Source organism: Aedes albopictus, chromosome 2 (assembly GCF_035046485.1).
Source record: "Aedes albopictus strain Foshan chromosome 2, AalbF5, whole genome shotgun sequence".
NCBI classification, from domain to species: Eukaryota; Metazoa; Arthropoda; class Insecta; order Diptera; family Culicidae; genus Aedes; species Aedes albopictus.
This window is the reverse complement of record NC_085137.1, coordinates 148,654,439-148,671,041: the sequence shown is the minus strand read 5'-3', so window position 1 is coordinate 148,671,041 and position 16,603 is coordinate 148,654,439. Positions and strand designations below refer to the sequence as shown.

Sequence of the window (16,603 nt, the reverse complement as noted above, 5' to 3'; positions counted from 1 at the left end):
AGGAATCCCCAAAGGAACTCTAGGAAGAATCCCCGAATTCCAGGAGGAATTTCCAAAGGAATTTCAGAAAAAAATCATCGAAGAAATTAAAGAAGGAAATCCCGAAAAAAATCCAGAAAAAAATCCTGGAGGGGCCCGATGAGGCATTTCTGAAGGAATTTCAGAAAGAATCTCCGAAGGAATTCTAAGAGGAATCACCAAAGGAATTCCAGAAGGAAATTCCGAAAGAATTTCTGGATGAATCCACAACCAATAGAAACCCTCGAAAAAAAATAAAATCAGGAGGAATCCCCAAAGGAACACTCCTGGGAACACTTCGACAACATTTTGCGACAAAAGTAAAAAACCCGGATTAATCCACCTATAGTGGTGATAGTGCCTTTCTCGTCGAATATGTACTCATGATCTTTCCGTCGACGTAAGCATCCTGAATCCTGTGAATACTTTATTTATAAAAGCAAGAATTTTATCCAAGCCACCGTCGATTTGGGAAACTTACTGATGGCACATATTTTCGGTGTTATGTTCAATTTATAGGCAGAGCTGAAAAACATCAGACCTCTTAGTTAACTGCGTGACCACCTTTACTATTACTGGAGACCCATCAATACCAAGACGAAAATAACAAGCTTAAAAATATAATTTATTTCACAACCAAAAATTACTTTACAGTTTTCGATAAACATTTTCCTGCACACTTCAAGCTATATTTTATTATCATTGGTTACTAGATTCAAAAAATTGGACCAAAAAATGGAAGCAAGTGAAATTTTTCGTACTGAATCCAATTGAAATTAGAACCATATCACAGAGCGCGAGGAGCAATCAGTCGGATCAAAATTTTGCGCAGCAATTTTAGACGCAAAAGGGGATTGGTTGGATGGCCTCATATGCCCAATCTACAAGAAAGGGCACAGACTGGAGTGTGCCAATTACAGAGGGATTACCCTTTTAAATTCGGCGTATAAGATACTGTCGCGTGTCCTGTTCAACAGACTGCGACCTCTTGAGGAGTCCTTCGTCGGCGAATACCAGGCTGGTTTTCGTGAGGGCCGATCAACGACGGATCAAATGTTTACCCTGCGGATGATCCTAGATAAATTTCGGGAATATAACTTGCAGACTCACCATCTGTTCATTGATTTTAAAGCAGCGTACGATTCAGTGAAAAGAAATGAGCTTTGGCAGATAATGTCAGAACATGGTTTTCCGGCGAAACTAATTAGGCTGATACGCGCAACGCTGGATGGATCAAAATCAAGTATTCGGATCGCGGACGAAGTGTCTACGTCGTTTGTGACCTTGGATGGATTGAAGCAGGGGGATGCTCTTTCAAATTTATTGTTCAACATTGCACTCGAAGGAGCGATTAGGAGGTCAGGCGTGCAGAGGAATGGCTCTATCATCACACGGTCGCACATGCTCCTCGGTTTTGCGGACGATATTGATCTCATCGGCATCGATCGTAGGGCAGTGGAGGAAGCTTATGCTCCTCTGAAGAGAGAGACAGCGAGGATAGGCTTGACGATTAACTCTACCAAGACGAAGTACATGATAGCGAGTAGAGACAGAGGCAGGCCTAGTGGTGTTAGTGCTGAGGTAGTGATTGATGGGGAAGTGTTTGAAGTTGTTGAAGAATTTGTTTATCTTGGAACACTTGTGACATGTGACAATGACGTTTCCCGTGAAGTGAAAAGGCGTATTGCAGCTGCGAATAGGGCCTTTTACGGATTGCGTAGCCAGCTTAGGTCCCGTAACTTGCAAACGCAAACAAAATTCGCTCTGTATAAGACGCTGATTCTTCCGGTTGCCCTCTACGGTCACGAAGCGTGGACGTTAAAGGAGGTAGACCGAAAAGCTTTTGGAGTTTTTGAGCGCAAAGTGCTGCGGACAATTCTCGGTGGGAAACAAGAAAATGGAGTGTGGCGCAGACGCATGAATCACGAGTTGTACCAAGTGTACGAAGATGCGAATATTGTGAAACGTATAAAATACGGCAGACTTCAGTGGGCTGGTCACGTAGTGCGAATGTCGGAAGAAAGAATAGCGAAAACAATATTCAGCAGAGAACCCGGTAGAGGTAGGTGACTTCGTGGGCGGCCGCGAACTCGCTGGCTGCACGCGGTTGAAGAAGATCTACGATCCCTACACGTTCGGGGAAACTGGAGGAACATCGCCCAAGACCGACGAAGATGGTGCTCTACTATACGCTCGGCATTGGAGTAAAGTTACTTTGTAGCCAACAAGGTATCAAGGTAAGGTAGGGGATTGAAAAACTTTGCTCGAGGTTGCAAATTTCAATTTTCTTATGCAACCCCCATTCTACTGTATATTCACACCTCAGGAATATGAGAAGGTGTGATTTGATGAGCCTGCATCAGTTTTGTCAAGATTTTGTTCTCTTACACATGTTTATCGCTTGCATTTTAGCTGTTTTTACCACTTCCTGTGAGATACCCGGAACCGGTTCCTATACTGTACCTATTGTCTCAAATATGGTCTAAGAATAGTTTCTTGCTAACTGTTCAACAGGTTTTCTGAAAAGCCGAAAATTGATGTGTATGCATAGATTTGATTTATTTTACATTTTGGTCATTCTGGCGGGACATACAAAACGGGTTCTACCGGTAGTCTCTAATGTGATCTGAGTCTATTTATTTTTTGTAAACCGTTCATCAGGTTATCGAAAAAGCCGTGGTTTAATATGTCGCATGCATGGGTTTGGCTCCTATATGCATTTGACCACTTCCAGCAAGACACCCGGAACCGGTTCCGGAATACTACTGGTTGTCTCAAATATGGTCTGAAACCATTTTCTTGCTAACCGTTCATCAGGTTATCTAAAGAGCCGCGATTTGATGTGTTGCATGAATGGATTTTGTTCATTTTTACATTCGACCTCTTCCGGCGGGACATGCGGAACTGGTTCTAGAGCACTACCGGTAGTCTCTGCTGCGATCTTAGGCTATTTTCCTGCTTACTGTTCACCAGGTTATTGAAAAATCCGCTATTTGATGTGTCGCATGCATGGGTTTGGTTCACTTTTATATTTGACCACTTCCGGCGGGACATCCGGAGCCGGTTCCGGAACACTACCGGTAGTCTCTGCTATGAGCTAAAGCTATTTTCCTTACCGTTCTTCAGGTTATCGAAAAAGCTGCTATTTAATGTGTCGCATGCATGGGTTTGGTTTCCATCTACATTTGACCACTTCCGGCAGGACACACGGAACCGGTTCTGGAATACTACTGGTTTTCCTAAATATAGTCTGATTCCATTTTATTGCTAACCGTTCATCAGGTTATCTATAGAGACACGATTTGATGTGTCGCATGCATGGGTTTGGTTCAATTTTATATTTGGCCTCCTCCGGCGGGGCACCCGGAACCGGTTCCGGAACACTACCGGTAGTCTCTGCTGGGTCAAAGGCTATTTTCCTGCTCACTGTTCATCAGGTTATCGAAAAAGCTGCTATTTGATGTGTCGCTGGCTCACTTTTATATTTTGCCACTTCCGGCGGGACATCCGGAACCGATTCCGGAATACTACTGGTTCAGATATGGGCTGAGAGTATTTTCCTGCTTACCGTTCGTCAGGTTATCGAAATAGCCGTGGTCTGATAAGTCGCATGCATGGTTTTGTAGCATGTTCATGTCGGGCCTCTCCCTGGGGTACCGATCCGGAACACCTAAATGGCCATTACTCCGGAACGGCTGAACCGATCCGAATCATTTTCAATAGGAAACAATGGGACCAGATTCCGCATCGAATGAACCATCGGTCATTAAAATCGGTTGAGATTTACTGTAGGCTTCGTGGCCGTGCGGCTAGAGGCGTCAGTAATCTAGACGTTTCGTAAGCCTCGGAGTGTGGGTTCGATTCCCGCTCCAGTCGGGGAAAACTTTTCGTCAAACGGAAAATTCTCCACTGGGCCACTGGGTGTTATGTGTGTTGTCCGTTGTCATATGTTAGTGCTTGTTCAGTCTGTACAACCTCTGGTTGAAGACGGTGTAGTGTCTTTAAAAAAAAATGATGTGAGTTTATTTTGTACACACACACACACATACTCACACACACACATACTCACACACTCACACACACATACACACACACATATACATACACACACACACACACAGACATCATCTCAATTCGTGATTGGTATATGTAACTCGACCCTCCGGGCCTTCTATCAAAAAGTCATTTTTGGAGTGAACACATAGCGTTTGGGGCTGTCCATTAATTACGTAAGGGTTTATAGGGGGAGAGGGGGTTTGAGAAATCTTACGCGTCATACGAAAATATTTGAGTTCTCATACATAAAAAAATCTTACAAGGGGGGGTGGGGGTGTAAGTCGTGAAATTTCCCTTACGTAATAAATGGACAGCCCCTTTCCAGTACACTATACTATACACTATACTCGTACCAGTACGAGAAAGGCAAAAAGTTGTTTTTCTAAGATCACTGCATGGTTGCATTTCAAGGGGTTTCAGGATTTTTAGGCGATTTCAGAGGAGTTTCAGGGAATCTCAGGATGCCTCGACGGCCTTACAGGAGGTCCCAGGAGGCCTCAGGAGCCCCAGGAGGAGGTTTAAGGTATTCCAGGGTCTCAGAGTATTCCAGGGGAGTTTGTGGGGGTCTGGAATGGAGGTGTTCCTAGGGGGATTCCAGAGGATCTGCGAGGCATTTCAAGGGGTCTCAGCGGGTTCTTTGGTAGTCCATAGAAGAGTGTCAAGGGGGCTTCAGTGGTTTATTGGGAGGCCTCATGGGGTACCAAATAGTATCAGGAAATCGCAGGGGCTTTTCAGGCACATTATAGAAGGTTCCAGAGGGTTTCAGAGTAAAAGCTGAAAGTTTAAGTGGCGTTTCAGGAGCTCTCAGGGGAGGGGAGGCTTCAGGGGAATTCCAGGAAGTTTCATTGGGTTCCTGGTGAGTTTCGAACGATTCTAAAGGGTTGTCTCAAAACAAATTACTCATATTTTTCCTTACGGTGATGATATGAAGAAGCCACAAATCCGACGAACCGAGTTCCTTCAATCCATCAGCGATGCTTTTAATCCTCCGAGGGTCTTTTTGTGGTTAAGAAACTATTGCACTGAAACCTCCATTTAGGTAGGATCCATTTAGGTAAAATCTATTTAGGTCCCTCCATTTAGGTAATGTTACCTTTGATTGTGGTAGGTAGGTAATGTTACCTTTGATTGTGTCTCGAGCAGTTGAAGTACTCAAGATTACAGATAAATTTGGTTTATGAAAAAAGCAGAATTAAGAGTTAAGGGTGGTTACGGAGTGTTTAAGGGTTAAAAGTTTAAGAGTATCCGAGAACTCCCTGGAGTTTAGTCCATCTGATCTACAAGCTCAATCAGTGATCTATTGGAGCATTATGAATGAAATTTATGCTTACACAGCCTCATGCTATGTGTTACCATGTGGTATGAGATTTACGCAATAGAGAAAAAGAGAAATGCGCTCCTATGTTCCCCTGAAACCACTCTGAAGACCACGCTTTGAAACGCCTCTAGAACCCCATGAATCTTTGAGAAATTTACCTGAGAGCCTCTGAATCGCCCTGAAACCACTTTGAAACCTCCTGAAACACCCTGAAACGCCTTCAAAACTCCCATGAAGCTCCATGAGCCTCTGAGGCCCCCTAAACCCTCTTGAAACGCTTTGAAACGCCTTGAAAAGCTTTTGAACGCCTCTAAAACCCTCATGAAACCTGCGAGAAATTCACCTGCGAGCCTCTGAAGCCTCCTAAAACCTCCTGGGACGCACTGCAACGCATTGAAAACCTTTGAAACGTTTTGAAGGGTCTCCAGGTAGCCTAGTGGTTAAGGCTATGGATTGCCATTCCGGAGACGGCGGGTTCGATTCCCGTTCCGGTCGGGAAAATTTTCTCGATACCCTGGGCATAATGTATCATTGTACTTGCCTCACAATATACAAATTCATGCAATGGCAGGCAAAGGAAGCCCTTTAATTAATAACTGTGGAAATGCTCAAAGAACACTAAGTTGAAGCGAGGCAGGCCAAGTCCCAGTGGGGACTTAGAGCCACAAAGAAGAAGAAGAAGAAACGTCTTGAAACGCTTTGAAACGCTTCGAAACGCCTCTAAAACCCCTACAAAACCTCCAGGAAATTCACCTGAGAGCCTCTGAAGTCCTCTTAAACCCCTGTGAAATCTCCTGAAACGTCTCTAAAACCCTTATTAAACCTTCGGCAAATTCATCTCTCTGAAGGCACTCTTAAACCTCCTGAAACCTCATGAAAGGCCATGAAACGCCCTGAAATGCATTGAAACACCTTGAAAGGTTTTGAAACGCCTCTGAAATCTCCTTGAAACCTCCGTGAAACTTAACAGAGAGTTTCTGAAGCCTCACAAAACCTCTCTGAAACCTTCTAAAACACCTCTGAACACACAAATGAAATCCATGTAAAACGCACCTGAAAGCCTCTGAAGCCCCCTAAAATACCTCCTAAACCTCCTGAAACGCCCTTAAACGCCTTGAAACGCTTTGGAACGCCTCTGAAACTCCCGTGAAGTTCATCTGAGAGCATATGAAGCCCCCTAAAAGCCCTCTGAAGCCTCCTGAAACGCCTGGAAACACCTCCAAACCCCCCCCCCCCCCCTCCCTAAACACTCTCTTGAAATCCCTCTGACCATCCTCCCTTTACATCTGAAAACCTTGACCCGCTTCCCTTTGCATCTTCATGCCACTTGCGTTTCCCAAACTTCTTCGCAACCTTGAAATCCACAGGGCCAGAGGGTTCGAAAAGTCGGCACAAAGATCTTGAAATATATTTAGGTAATGAACTCAATCCATTTTGGTCATGAATCCATTTAGGTAAAAATTCTATTTAGGTGATTTTACAGTCCAGGTCGTTAATAGGTGTGTCCAGTCCAGTGTGAAAAAGTCCTTAAAAAAGGCACAAGGCCGAAACGGCGGGCAATACAAAACTAGTGGTTTTGAATTTCCCCAGACTGAGAAAGCCAGTTAAAATAATTCTGTTTAGGCAGTCCTGACTCGTTACCTAAATGGAGGTTCGAGTGTAGGTATCGATATTTGAAGAAACTACATCATCAGCAATTTCTTCAGGTTCGAAGTTCAAGAGTATGAATACAATACGTGTAGCTGATTGCACTTACCTTCAACTCAGTATATAGCGCCTCATGGAATCCAACGCATGCAAACTTGGTGGCACTGTAATCGGTACATCCGTACGTTCCGAGCAGTCCAGCCACGGATCCAACCGTCACAATGTGCCCTTTGTTGGAGTTCATCATTTCCGGCAGAAAAGCTCGCGTGGTCTAAAATGAAAAATTACAACATTATCCAAGCAACACCACTAATAATCACCCATTCAAGTTTTTTGGAGACACCAACCCAGTAGTGCGACAAGATGTTCACCGCGTAGGTACTCTCGATGGCCTTGTCCGACAGATCCCACAGCGTCCGACAAGCCACGATTCCGGCATTGTTGATCAGAATGTCCACGTTGCCGACCTCCTGCTTGACTTTTTTGGCCACCTCGTACACCTGCTCCCGGTCGGAGATGTCCACCAGATAGGTGTGGCAGTAGTAACCCTCGGCTTCCAGCTCGTCGGCGGTGCCTTTCAGCGCTGTGAAGGAGCAAACAAACGAGTCTCAGTTTAGTTCGTTAGTTGAGTCATTTATTTAGTAGTCGGAGGACGGACAAAAGGGTCTCTTGAGTACACAGAGGAGAGATCGACCGTTTGCGCATGGTAAATTTGCGCGTCGGGTTTTTACAGTGGAAAGTCACGTACCGGCGCAGGCGTTTTCGGAGTCGGTGCGCTGTCTGAAATGGTGATTTCGTGTGGCTTTATCTCTATAGTTCAGTTTGCGTTGATTGAGATGTGACAAGGTAGCAGTTTGTTCGAGATGAGTTATGCAAATTGAAGCCCCCCTGTCTGGCAAACACTGGTTGCAAATTCACGTCTTGTAGGTTTATGACTCTGCTGATGTCGGTTGAGAAGGTGTATGGCGAAATGATAAATGGGCTGAGGTGATTGCACAAAGGAAGAGAAATTTGTTGTGGAAGAGACAACAAAGGTTTGTGAATTTGTGATGAGCTCATGCGAACATAGTAACGGTAGGCCATCTGGACCCGACTGAGGCATCGAAAGGACATTCTGAATTTGGTCGCGTCGGCGTGATGATAATGATGCCCCCTACGTATCCGCTGACTGAAGACATTGTAATTTGTCTTTTCGTAGATAATGGTATTCTTGTGGCGAAGCCTAACACAGGACCAAATTTGAGCAGATGATCAGAGCTCCAACACGAGGATCCAGTAAGTCTTCTGAAAGTTCAATAGACAGTATCAGATCAGTCGGGATATCCTAGGTCATCCAAACTGTTCTTAAGTTTAGATCCTAAAGTCTACGGGTGTAACGGTAACTTCTTTCATTATACGAAGCTACGGTTTGTAATCTAAAAGGTGTCAACGATGAAATTGGCACTCAGAAAAAAATGTATATTATGTGTAGCTAATACCATATTTTTTTTTTTTTTAAATCGGTTGAGTATTGGCGCAGATATTGTCGATATCATAAAATGAGATTTTAGAAAATTTGGGCACCCATTTCAAAAAATTGCTTAGGCTATAACTTTTTTGTTACCTCATCAAAACGTTTGAAAATTTCACTCGATATTCTTAACATAGTATCAATTAAGTGATAAAAATTTGATCGAAATCGGTTCAGTACTTTTTCTGGTATATATTCAAAGCTCAAATCGCTTCAAGGAAAATTTTTGGTACTTTTCGACCATTTTTAGTTCCACGTGCACTATTTTGACTGTAGAACTGATAACACTGTCCCGATTTTTATAAAACTTTGACAGTATAAAAATGTTGTGTTCAACTGTTTACAGTGAAAATTTCAGCCATTTTTGTTGAGTACTTTCAAAGTAAGAGCAGTTTGAATTTCACTATGCCAAAAACCACATCTGCTTATTGTGACATAGTGCGACATATATGGCTATACATGTGGCTATAACTTTTTAACGGTATGATCAAATTGAATAAAATTTTGACAAATTATTTCTACATACATACTTTACGTACATAAAAATTTCATTGAAATCGGTTCAGTATTTTTGGCGCCAGAGTTGAAACGGCAAAAAAGTGATATTTTCCAAAATGTTTGTTAAGGACAAACGCCTTGAAATCCCGCTTCAATAGTGCATCAGAACTTCAGACGCACAAATCTTAAGAAGCAAGCTTCAAACAACAGTGAATTTCATTATTCTGTTCTTGCTCACTTGTAATAGCATAGCATAGCATAGCCGACCGTACACATCCTGGGGTGTCTGTCGATAGAGACGTTTAATGCGCCAGAAAAGTTGCCTGGGACTTGACAAACCTTTCATTTAACGAACTCTCGACACCTGGCCAGGTCCTTACGATCAGCGGGGATGGGGAGGAAATGTTGATAAGATATCTACTCAGAATGTGTCCAAGAACTTGGCCCACTTCATAGATATCTGGAGTTGGAAATTAGATAGGGTTTAATGGGATGCTTTCCTTGGCGAAAAGGCGTATGAGTAATTGTTATGGTTTAATCATTTACCTGGTTACCACTGAAACAGTAAACATTAGCATTAAACAAGTCGCACAAATTTCGTAGGTACTTAGTACAACCCTAGACCACAGTTATGAGGATTGCCTCCTTCCCGTCGGATACCAAAAAACAAAGATTGGAGACTTATCTCTAACATCTCGACAAGACTGACGCAATCCTCCAACAGTCGAGAGTTGTCCTGGCCTCGTCCTTGCGACTGCTGAGGAATATGGAAGGATGGTTAGTTAGACACCAAAGAAAGATGTACAAAGTTCTACGAGCTCTCAGGCCTGGGTGTCAAGGGGATTTGGGTGTTGTTCTAGGTGTTGTTAGTGGAAGGGTACTCCAAAGGATGCCGTTAGGCACCGTTCAGGCACACCATTATTAGACTGCTTAGTTATCTGCACAATACGTCTTGGTTTCTTCGTCGTCAGAATTTATTTAAATTACTTGATTTTTCGGTTGAAAATCTGAAATATTGGATAATATTAACATTGACGTCGAATAAGCTACATACTAGTGATACGCTCGCCACAGTTATAATATATTTTTACAATATTATTTGTTTCATACAATACATTTACCTGAATCCTGCTGAAATAAAACGTTGATTAGCAGCAAAATTGAAATAAAAATATTACATAAACATCAAAAAAGTGCATCAAACTTCGATCTTGGAGTATTTGTAAAAAACTGCCTGATTACTTAAGGCAGGAAAATTTGAAGATCTAAATTTGATTTGGTAGATCTTACGCCGCAACGCACCATTCTAAGGTGATCTACCCACGTTACGGGAATCTGTTCTTGCTCACTTGTAATAAGCTTAAATTAAGAAGATCAGGTGCGCTGGTTTTGTTTATGAAGAGATTTGTGCACTCGAAATCGTGAGTAGGTCCCAAAATTAGCCATTGTGGCGGCCATTTTGGGATTCTAACAAGTCTGTCCTTAAGTGTAGAATTAGCGTTATGTTAAAATACACATAAATAAAAACAAAAAAAAAAGTTTGTTTGCACAAGATTCTCAAGTGGCAATCCCCTTGTTTCAACGATATCTCCGCCAATACTCAACCGATTTTAATGAAAATTTTATGGTTGTTGTTGTTGTTGTTTATTTAACTAAAAATTTTGAAAGAGAGAAAAGCCCCTTTGAGTGATTTCCTTGCAGAAAAATTATGCTACACATAATATACTGTTCATGGTCAAAAAATTAGCTATTTTGGCGAACGTAATCAAAAGTTATACAATATTTTCTGTGTGCCAATTTCATCGTTGACACCCTTTATCATGCCCAGTAAATCTTCTGAAAAGTTAATATACAATATCAAATCAGTCTGGATATCCTAGGTCATCCAAACAATTCTTGAGTTTAGGCGACTTCTTTCATTATACGATTTGTAATCTATCATCCCAGCCAACACACGATCACATATGATAAAGTGGAAGTGATATGCGTACACTTTACACGCGCAGCATCCTATTCTACATCGTATACGACTTCGTGTTCGCTGGGATGTCTAGTAAGTCTTCTGAAAGTTACAGTAGTTGTTTTATCAACTAAGCTTCATAACAGTAAGGAAGCCCATAATATCCCAAAAATATATAACATTGCTTCTTGTTCCTCTAGCTACTTTGGTAAGTACAGTGGAATATGTAACACTACTTAACGCAGTGGCAAAAATTATTATTACAAGTGAAGTGACCTTGTTGATCTGGAATATCTCAAAACTATCTTGAAATGACTCATGATATGCCAGGGGGATAACAGATTACTGTTTCAAGAGTTAAACTTCAGGATAGTTTGGACCACCCTCAATTATCCAAAGGTTCATAATAATATATAGTAGACTTCAGATTGGTCCAGTCATTGCGATTGATTATGAAACGTTACTCAGTATGTCAGATATAGCAGATGTTACGAGTGTAGACCCGAAGTTCTGAACCTAAAGATAGTTTGGCTGACCTCGAACATTCTAATATTGTTTCTAAATGACATTTGAGATTTCAAGAGCTTCGCGGATCTCAGCAGATTATACTATGCTATTTTTTATGATGAAAACACATAAAGTTTTTCTTGTAGATTTGAAGAACTTCGTTATAGAATAGTTTGGACAACTTTCAAGTCGCAAAGGTTTATAATAACGTAGTAGAGTGGAGCGGACCTGGTGTGGTGGTTAGAACACTTGACTATCACGCCGAGGACCTGGGATCGAATCCCACTCCCGACAATCTCGCAAAATGTGAGTTCTTCCTTCGGAAGAGAAGTAAAGCTTGGGTCCCGAAATGAACTAGCCTAGGGCTAAAAATCTCGTTAATACAGATAAAAAACCCAGATTAATCCACCTAGTGGTGATAGTGCCTTTCTCGTTGAATATGTATTAGCGTGGGACACAAAAAGTCATCATACTCCTGTACACTTTTTGAGCTCCATTTTGGCCCCATATCAACTGTGCAAAATTTCAGCTCGATCGGAGAAACTATATTTTAGCGCCAGCCGTTTTAAGTTTTCATACGATTTACTATGGGGAAAATCACTTTTTCAAAGAAAATTTGCCAGAGGTTGGCCCTTAACCCCTAAAAATATATCAATGAATGGTTTCTGTGGGAAATTTTACGAGGAACAAACCCTCTGAAGACCGCAAAGCGATCTAAGGCATGTGGAAAAAGTTATTGACTGAAAAACGAATGGCATGCCAACGCTGTTTAACATGTAAGGAATAACAATCTATATACAAAAATGAATTTCTGTCTGTCTGTCTGTCTGTCTGTCTGTCTGTCTGTCTGTCTGTCTGTCTGTCTGTCTGTCTGTCTGTCTGTCTGTCTGTCTGTCTGTCTGTCTGTCTGTCTGTCTGTCTGTCTGTCTGTCTGTCTGTCTGTCTGTCTGTCTGTCTGTCTGTCTGTCTGTCTGTCTGTCTGTCTGTCTGTCTGTCTGTCTGTCTGTCTGTCTGTCTGTCTGTCTGTCTGTCTGTCTGTCTGTCTGTCTGTCTGTCTGTCTGTCTGTCTGTCTGTCTGTCTGTCTGTCTGTCTGTCTGTCTGTCTGTCTGTCTGTCTGTCTGTCTGTCTGTCTGTCTGTCTGTCTGTCTGTCTGTCTGTCTGTCTGTCTGTCTGTCTGTCTGTCTGTCTGTCTGTCTGTCTGTCTGTCTGTCTGTCTGTCTGTCTGTCTGTCTGTCTGTCTGTCTGTCTGTCTGTCTGTCTGTCTGTCTGTCTGTCTGTCTGTCTGTCTGTCTGTCTGTCTGTCTGTCTGTCTGTCTGTCTGTCTGTCTGTCTGTCTGTCTGTCTGTCTGTCTGTCTGTCTGTCTGTCTGTCTGTCTGTCTGTCTGTCTGTCTGTCTGTCTGTCTGTCTGTCTGTCTGTCTGTCTGTCTGTCTGTCTGTCTGTCTGTCTGTCTGTCTGTCTGTCTGTCTGTCTGTCTGTCTGTCTGTCTGTCTGTCTGTCTGTCTGTCTGTCTGTCTGTCTGTCTGTCTGTCTGTCTGTCTGTCTGTCTGTCTGTCTGTCTGTCTGTCTGTCTGTCTGTCTGTCTGTCTGTCTGTCTGTCTGTCTGTCTGTCTGTCTGTCTGTCTGTCTGTCTGTCTGTCTGTCTGTCTGTCTGTCTGTCTGTCTGTCTGTCTGTCTGTCTGTCTGTCTGTCTGTCTGTCTGTCTGTCTGTCTGTCTGTCTGTCTGTCTGTCTGTCTGTCTGTCTGTCTGTCTGTCTGTCTGTCTGTCTGTCTGTCTGTCTGTCTGTCTGTCTGTCTGTCTGTCTGTCTGTCTGTCTGTCTGTCTGTCTGTCTGTCTGTCTGTCTGTCTGTCTGTCTGTCTGTCTGTCTGTCTGTCTGTCTGTCTGTCTGTCTGTCTGTCTGTCTGTCTGTCTGTCTGTCTGTCTGTCTGTCTGTCTGTCTGTCTGTCTGTCTGTCTGTCTGTCTGTCTGTCTGTCTGTCTGTCTGTCTGTCTGTCTGTCTGTCTGTCTGTCTGTCTGTCTGTCTGTCTGTCTGTCTGTCTGTCTGTCTGTCTGTCTGTCTGTCTGTCTGTCTGTCTGTCTGTCTGTCTGTCTGTCTGTCTGTCTGTCTGTCTGTCTGTCTGTCTGTCTGTCTGTCTGTCTGTCTGTCTGTCTGTCTGTCTGTCTGTCTGTCTGTCTGTCTGTCTGTCTGTCTGTCTGTCTGTCTGTCTGTCTGTCTGTCTGTCTGTCTGTCTGTCTGTCTGTCTGTCTGTCTGTCTGTCTGTCTGTCTGTCTGTCTGTCTGTCTGTCTGTCTGTCTGTCTGTCTGTCTGTCTGACCGCTATGGAATCGGAAACTACTGGACCGATCGGTGTGAAATTTTGTATGCGGGTGCTGTCGGGGCCGGGGAAGGTTCTTAGCATGGTGTGAGAGCTCCCCGGTCTCTGGAACGGGGGGCTCACATACAGATGACTTCGCCGGGCACGTCACTATAGAGCTGGATGTCAAAAAACACAGTAGGCAGGCAACACGACGTTTGCCGGGACAGCTAGTAAATAATAAAATCTCGTCATTTTATCGATCGGGTAAGGCTTAATAACTTTTTATACGAATGCCGCATCGCTTTGCGGTCTTCGGAGGTCTGATTCCTTGTGAAGTTATCTGCAGAAATCATTCAACGACTTATTTTTAGGGATCAATGGGTGACCTCAAGTGATTTTTCTTTGAATAAGTAAATTTTCTCCATAGTAAATCGTATGAAAAACTAATAAGAATGGCGGGCGCTAAAATATAGTTTCTTTGATCGGTCTGAAATTTTGCACAGTTGATATGGGACCAAAATGGAACTCAAAAAGTATACAGGAGTTGAAGTTTTTCCATGATTTATATTTTCCCATATGAACCGTGTACCAGGCTAATATGTATCTTTCCGTCGACGTTAGCCGATCCTGAGAATACGCTCAATACGATTAATGTAAAATCCTTATAAAAAAAAAAAATAAAAAATCCTTATGAAAAAAAAAATGCAGAAAAAGTAAATTTTTCATTCAATTTTCAATCGTAATCAGAAGAGCGAGGGCTCAACCAGCCGCACCCAAATTGTGCACAGTAATTTTAGACGCAAAAGGAGATTCGAAAAACTTTATTCAGTGTTGATGCGATCAAATTATAATTCTCCCACAACACGTTGATCCATCCTACCATATATTAACACCGCATGTATTTGAAATGGTGTGATTTGATGATTTTGTTCTCTTGCATATATGAAGACTTTGACCAATTCTTCACTTTTAATCTTACCCAACGTTTAACAGTCTATCAAAAAAGCCACGATTTAGTTTATGTATAGCTAACATTGGTTTTGTTCACTTTCAGAATTCCACTATTTGATGTGCATGCATGGTTTTGGTTCAATTTTGCGTTTGACTACTTCCGGCGGACACTTGGAACCAATTCCATGACAACACTGGTTGTCCCAAATATTGTCTGTGGCTATTTTCTTGTCAACTGTTCATCAGGCTGCCTAAAAGTCGCGAATTGCTGAGTTGCATGGGGAGCATCCATTAAGGCGAAACTGGAAGCATTTCCTCACTTTTTGGTTTTTGATTTTTTATTAAATAACGAAGCAATATTTTCAAAATCGGTTCTCGTGCATATGTAGAGTATGGCATCAAGGCATCTTCTGATTTTTTTTTTGTATTGGAAAATATTTTTCGTTGTTGCAGAAACCATTTTTGAACAAAATATCACAAAAAATGGTTTATGCAAAAATGGAAAACATTTTCCACCTCAAAAAAAATTCAGAAGATACCTTGATCTATACTCTACATGTGCACGAAACCCGATTTTGAAAATATAGCTTCGTTATTTAATGAAAAATCAAAAACCGAAAAAATGGGAAAATGCTTCCAGTTTCGCCTTAAGTATGTCACGCTGAAATTGGGAATTTCTTCGTACGGGTTTGCCCTATACTTAATACATTGCTTGTCACACTTTAACAACACCCCCCCCCCCCCTCGGCCTTAGGGTCGTCATGTACTTAATGGATGACCTCATGCATGATTTTGGTTCACTTCTAAAGCATGTATCCGCAATAATCGGGACACCGAAATATGGCTGCAACTCTGCATGGATACATTAAAATTAGTCGTATTTTTGATTCCTAACATTCTTAAGGTTATCAAAAAAGCCGTGCTTTGCTGTGTTGCATGCATGGGTTCGGCTCAATTTTATATTTGGCCGCAGACACTAATGTGGTCGTAGCCTACTCCTTGATAACCAGTCATCAGGTTATCGGAGAAGCCGTTATTTGTTGTGTCGCATGCATGGAATTGGTTCTCTTTTATAAAAGGCAATTTCCGGTGGGACATCCGGAACTGGTCCCGGAACACTACCGGTTTAAATATGATCGGAGACTAGTTTCTTGCAAACCTTTCATTAGGTTATCAAAAAAGCAGCGCTTTGATGTGTCGTATGCATGGGTTTGGTTTACTTTTATATTTGATCATATCCGGCGAGACACCCGGAACTGGCTCCGGAATACAACCGGCAGTCCTCAATGTGGTCTGAGCCTACTTTCTTAATAATCGGCTAACAGGTTACTGGAAAAACCGTGATTTGATGTGTCGCATGCATGGGTTTAGTTCCCTTTTATATTTGGTCACTTCCGTCGGGACACCCGGAACCGGTTCCGGAAAACTACCGGTTCAGATACGGTCTGATACGGTTTTCCTGCTAACAGATCATCAGGTTATCGAAAATGCCGCTGTTTGATGTGACGCATGCATGGATTTGGGTCACTATTATATTTGGTCACTTCCGGTTGTACATCCGGAACCGGTTCCGGAACACTACCGGTTCAGTTAGGTCTGAGACTATTTTCCAACTAACCGTTCATCAGGTTACCTGAAATACAGCTGTTGGATGTGTCGCATGAATGGATTATGTTCACTTTTATATTTGGCCACTTCCGGCGGGACACCCGGAACCGGTTCCGGAACACTACCGGTTCAGATATAGTCTATTTTCCTGCTGACCGTTCATCAGATAATCGAAAATGCCGTGGTTTGATGGGTCGCATGCATGGGTTTGTTGCAATTTCATATCTGGCCC

The 16,603-nt window shown here is 42.6% G+C and overlaps 1 protein-coding gene across 1 annotated transcript in view; it reads right to left on the bottom strand.

Moving 5' to 3' along the window:
* The window catches only part of LOC109428798 (estradiol 17-beta-dehydrogenase 11), a 93,211-nt gene that overhangs the window by 2,543 nt on the left and 74,065 nt on the right, over positions 1-16,603 (bottom strand). The window contains exons 3-4 of the mRNA XM_019704654.3: positions 7,387-7,622; positions 7,149-7,310 (exon numbers count right to left, since the gene is read on the bottom strand). Of these exons, the coding sequence (XP_019560199.3) occupies positions 7,149-7,310; positions 7,387-7,622 (398 nt within the window). The remainder of the gene's footprint in view (positions 1-7,148; positions 7,311-7,386; positions 7,623-16,603) is intronic.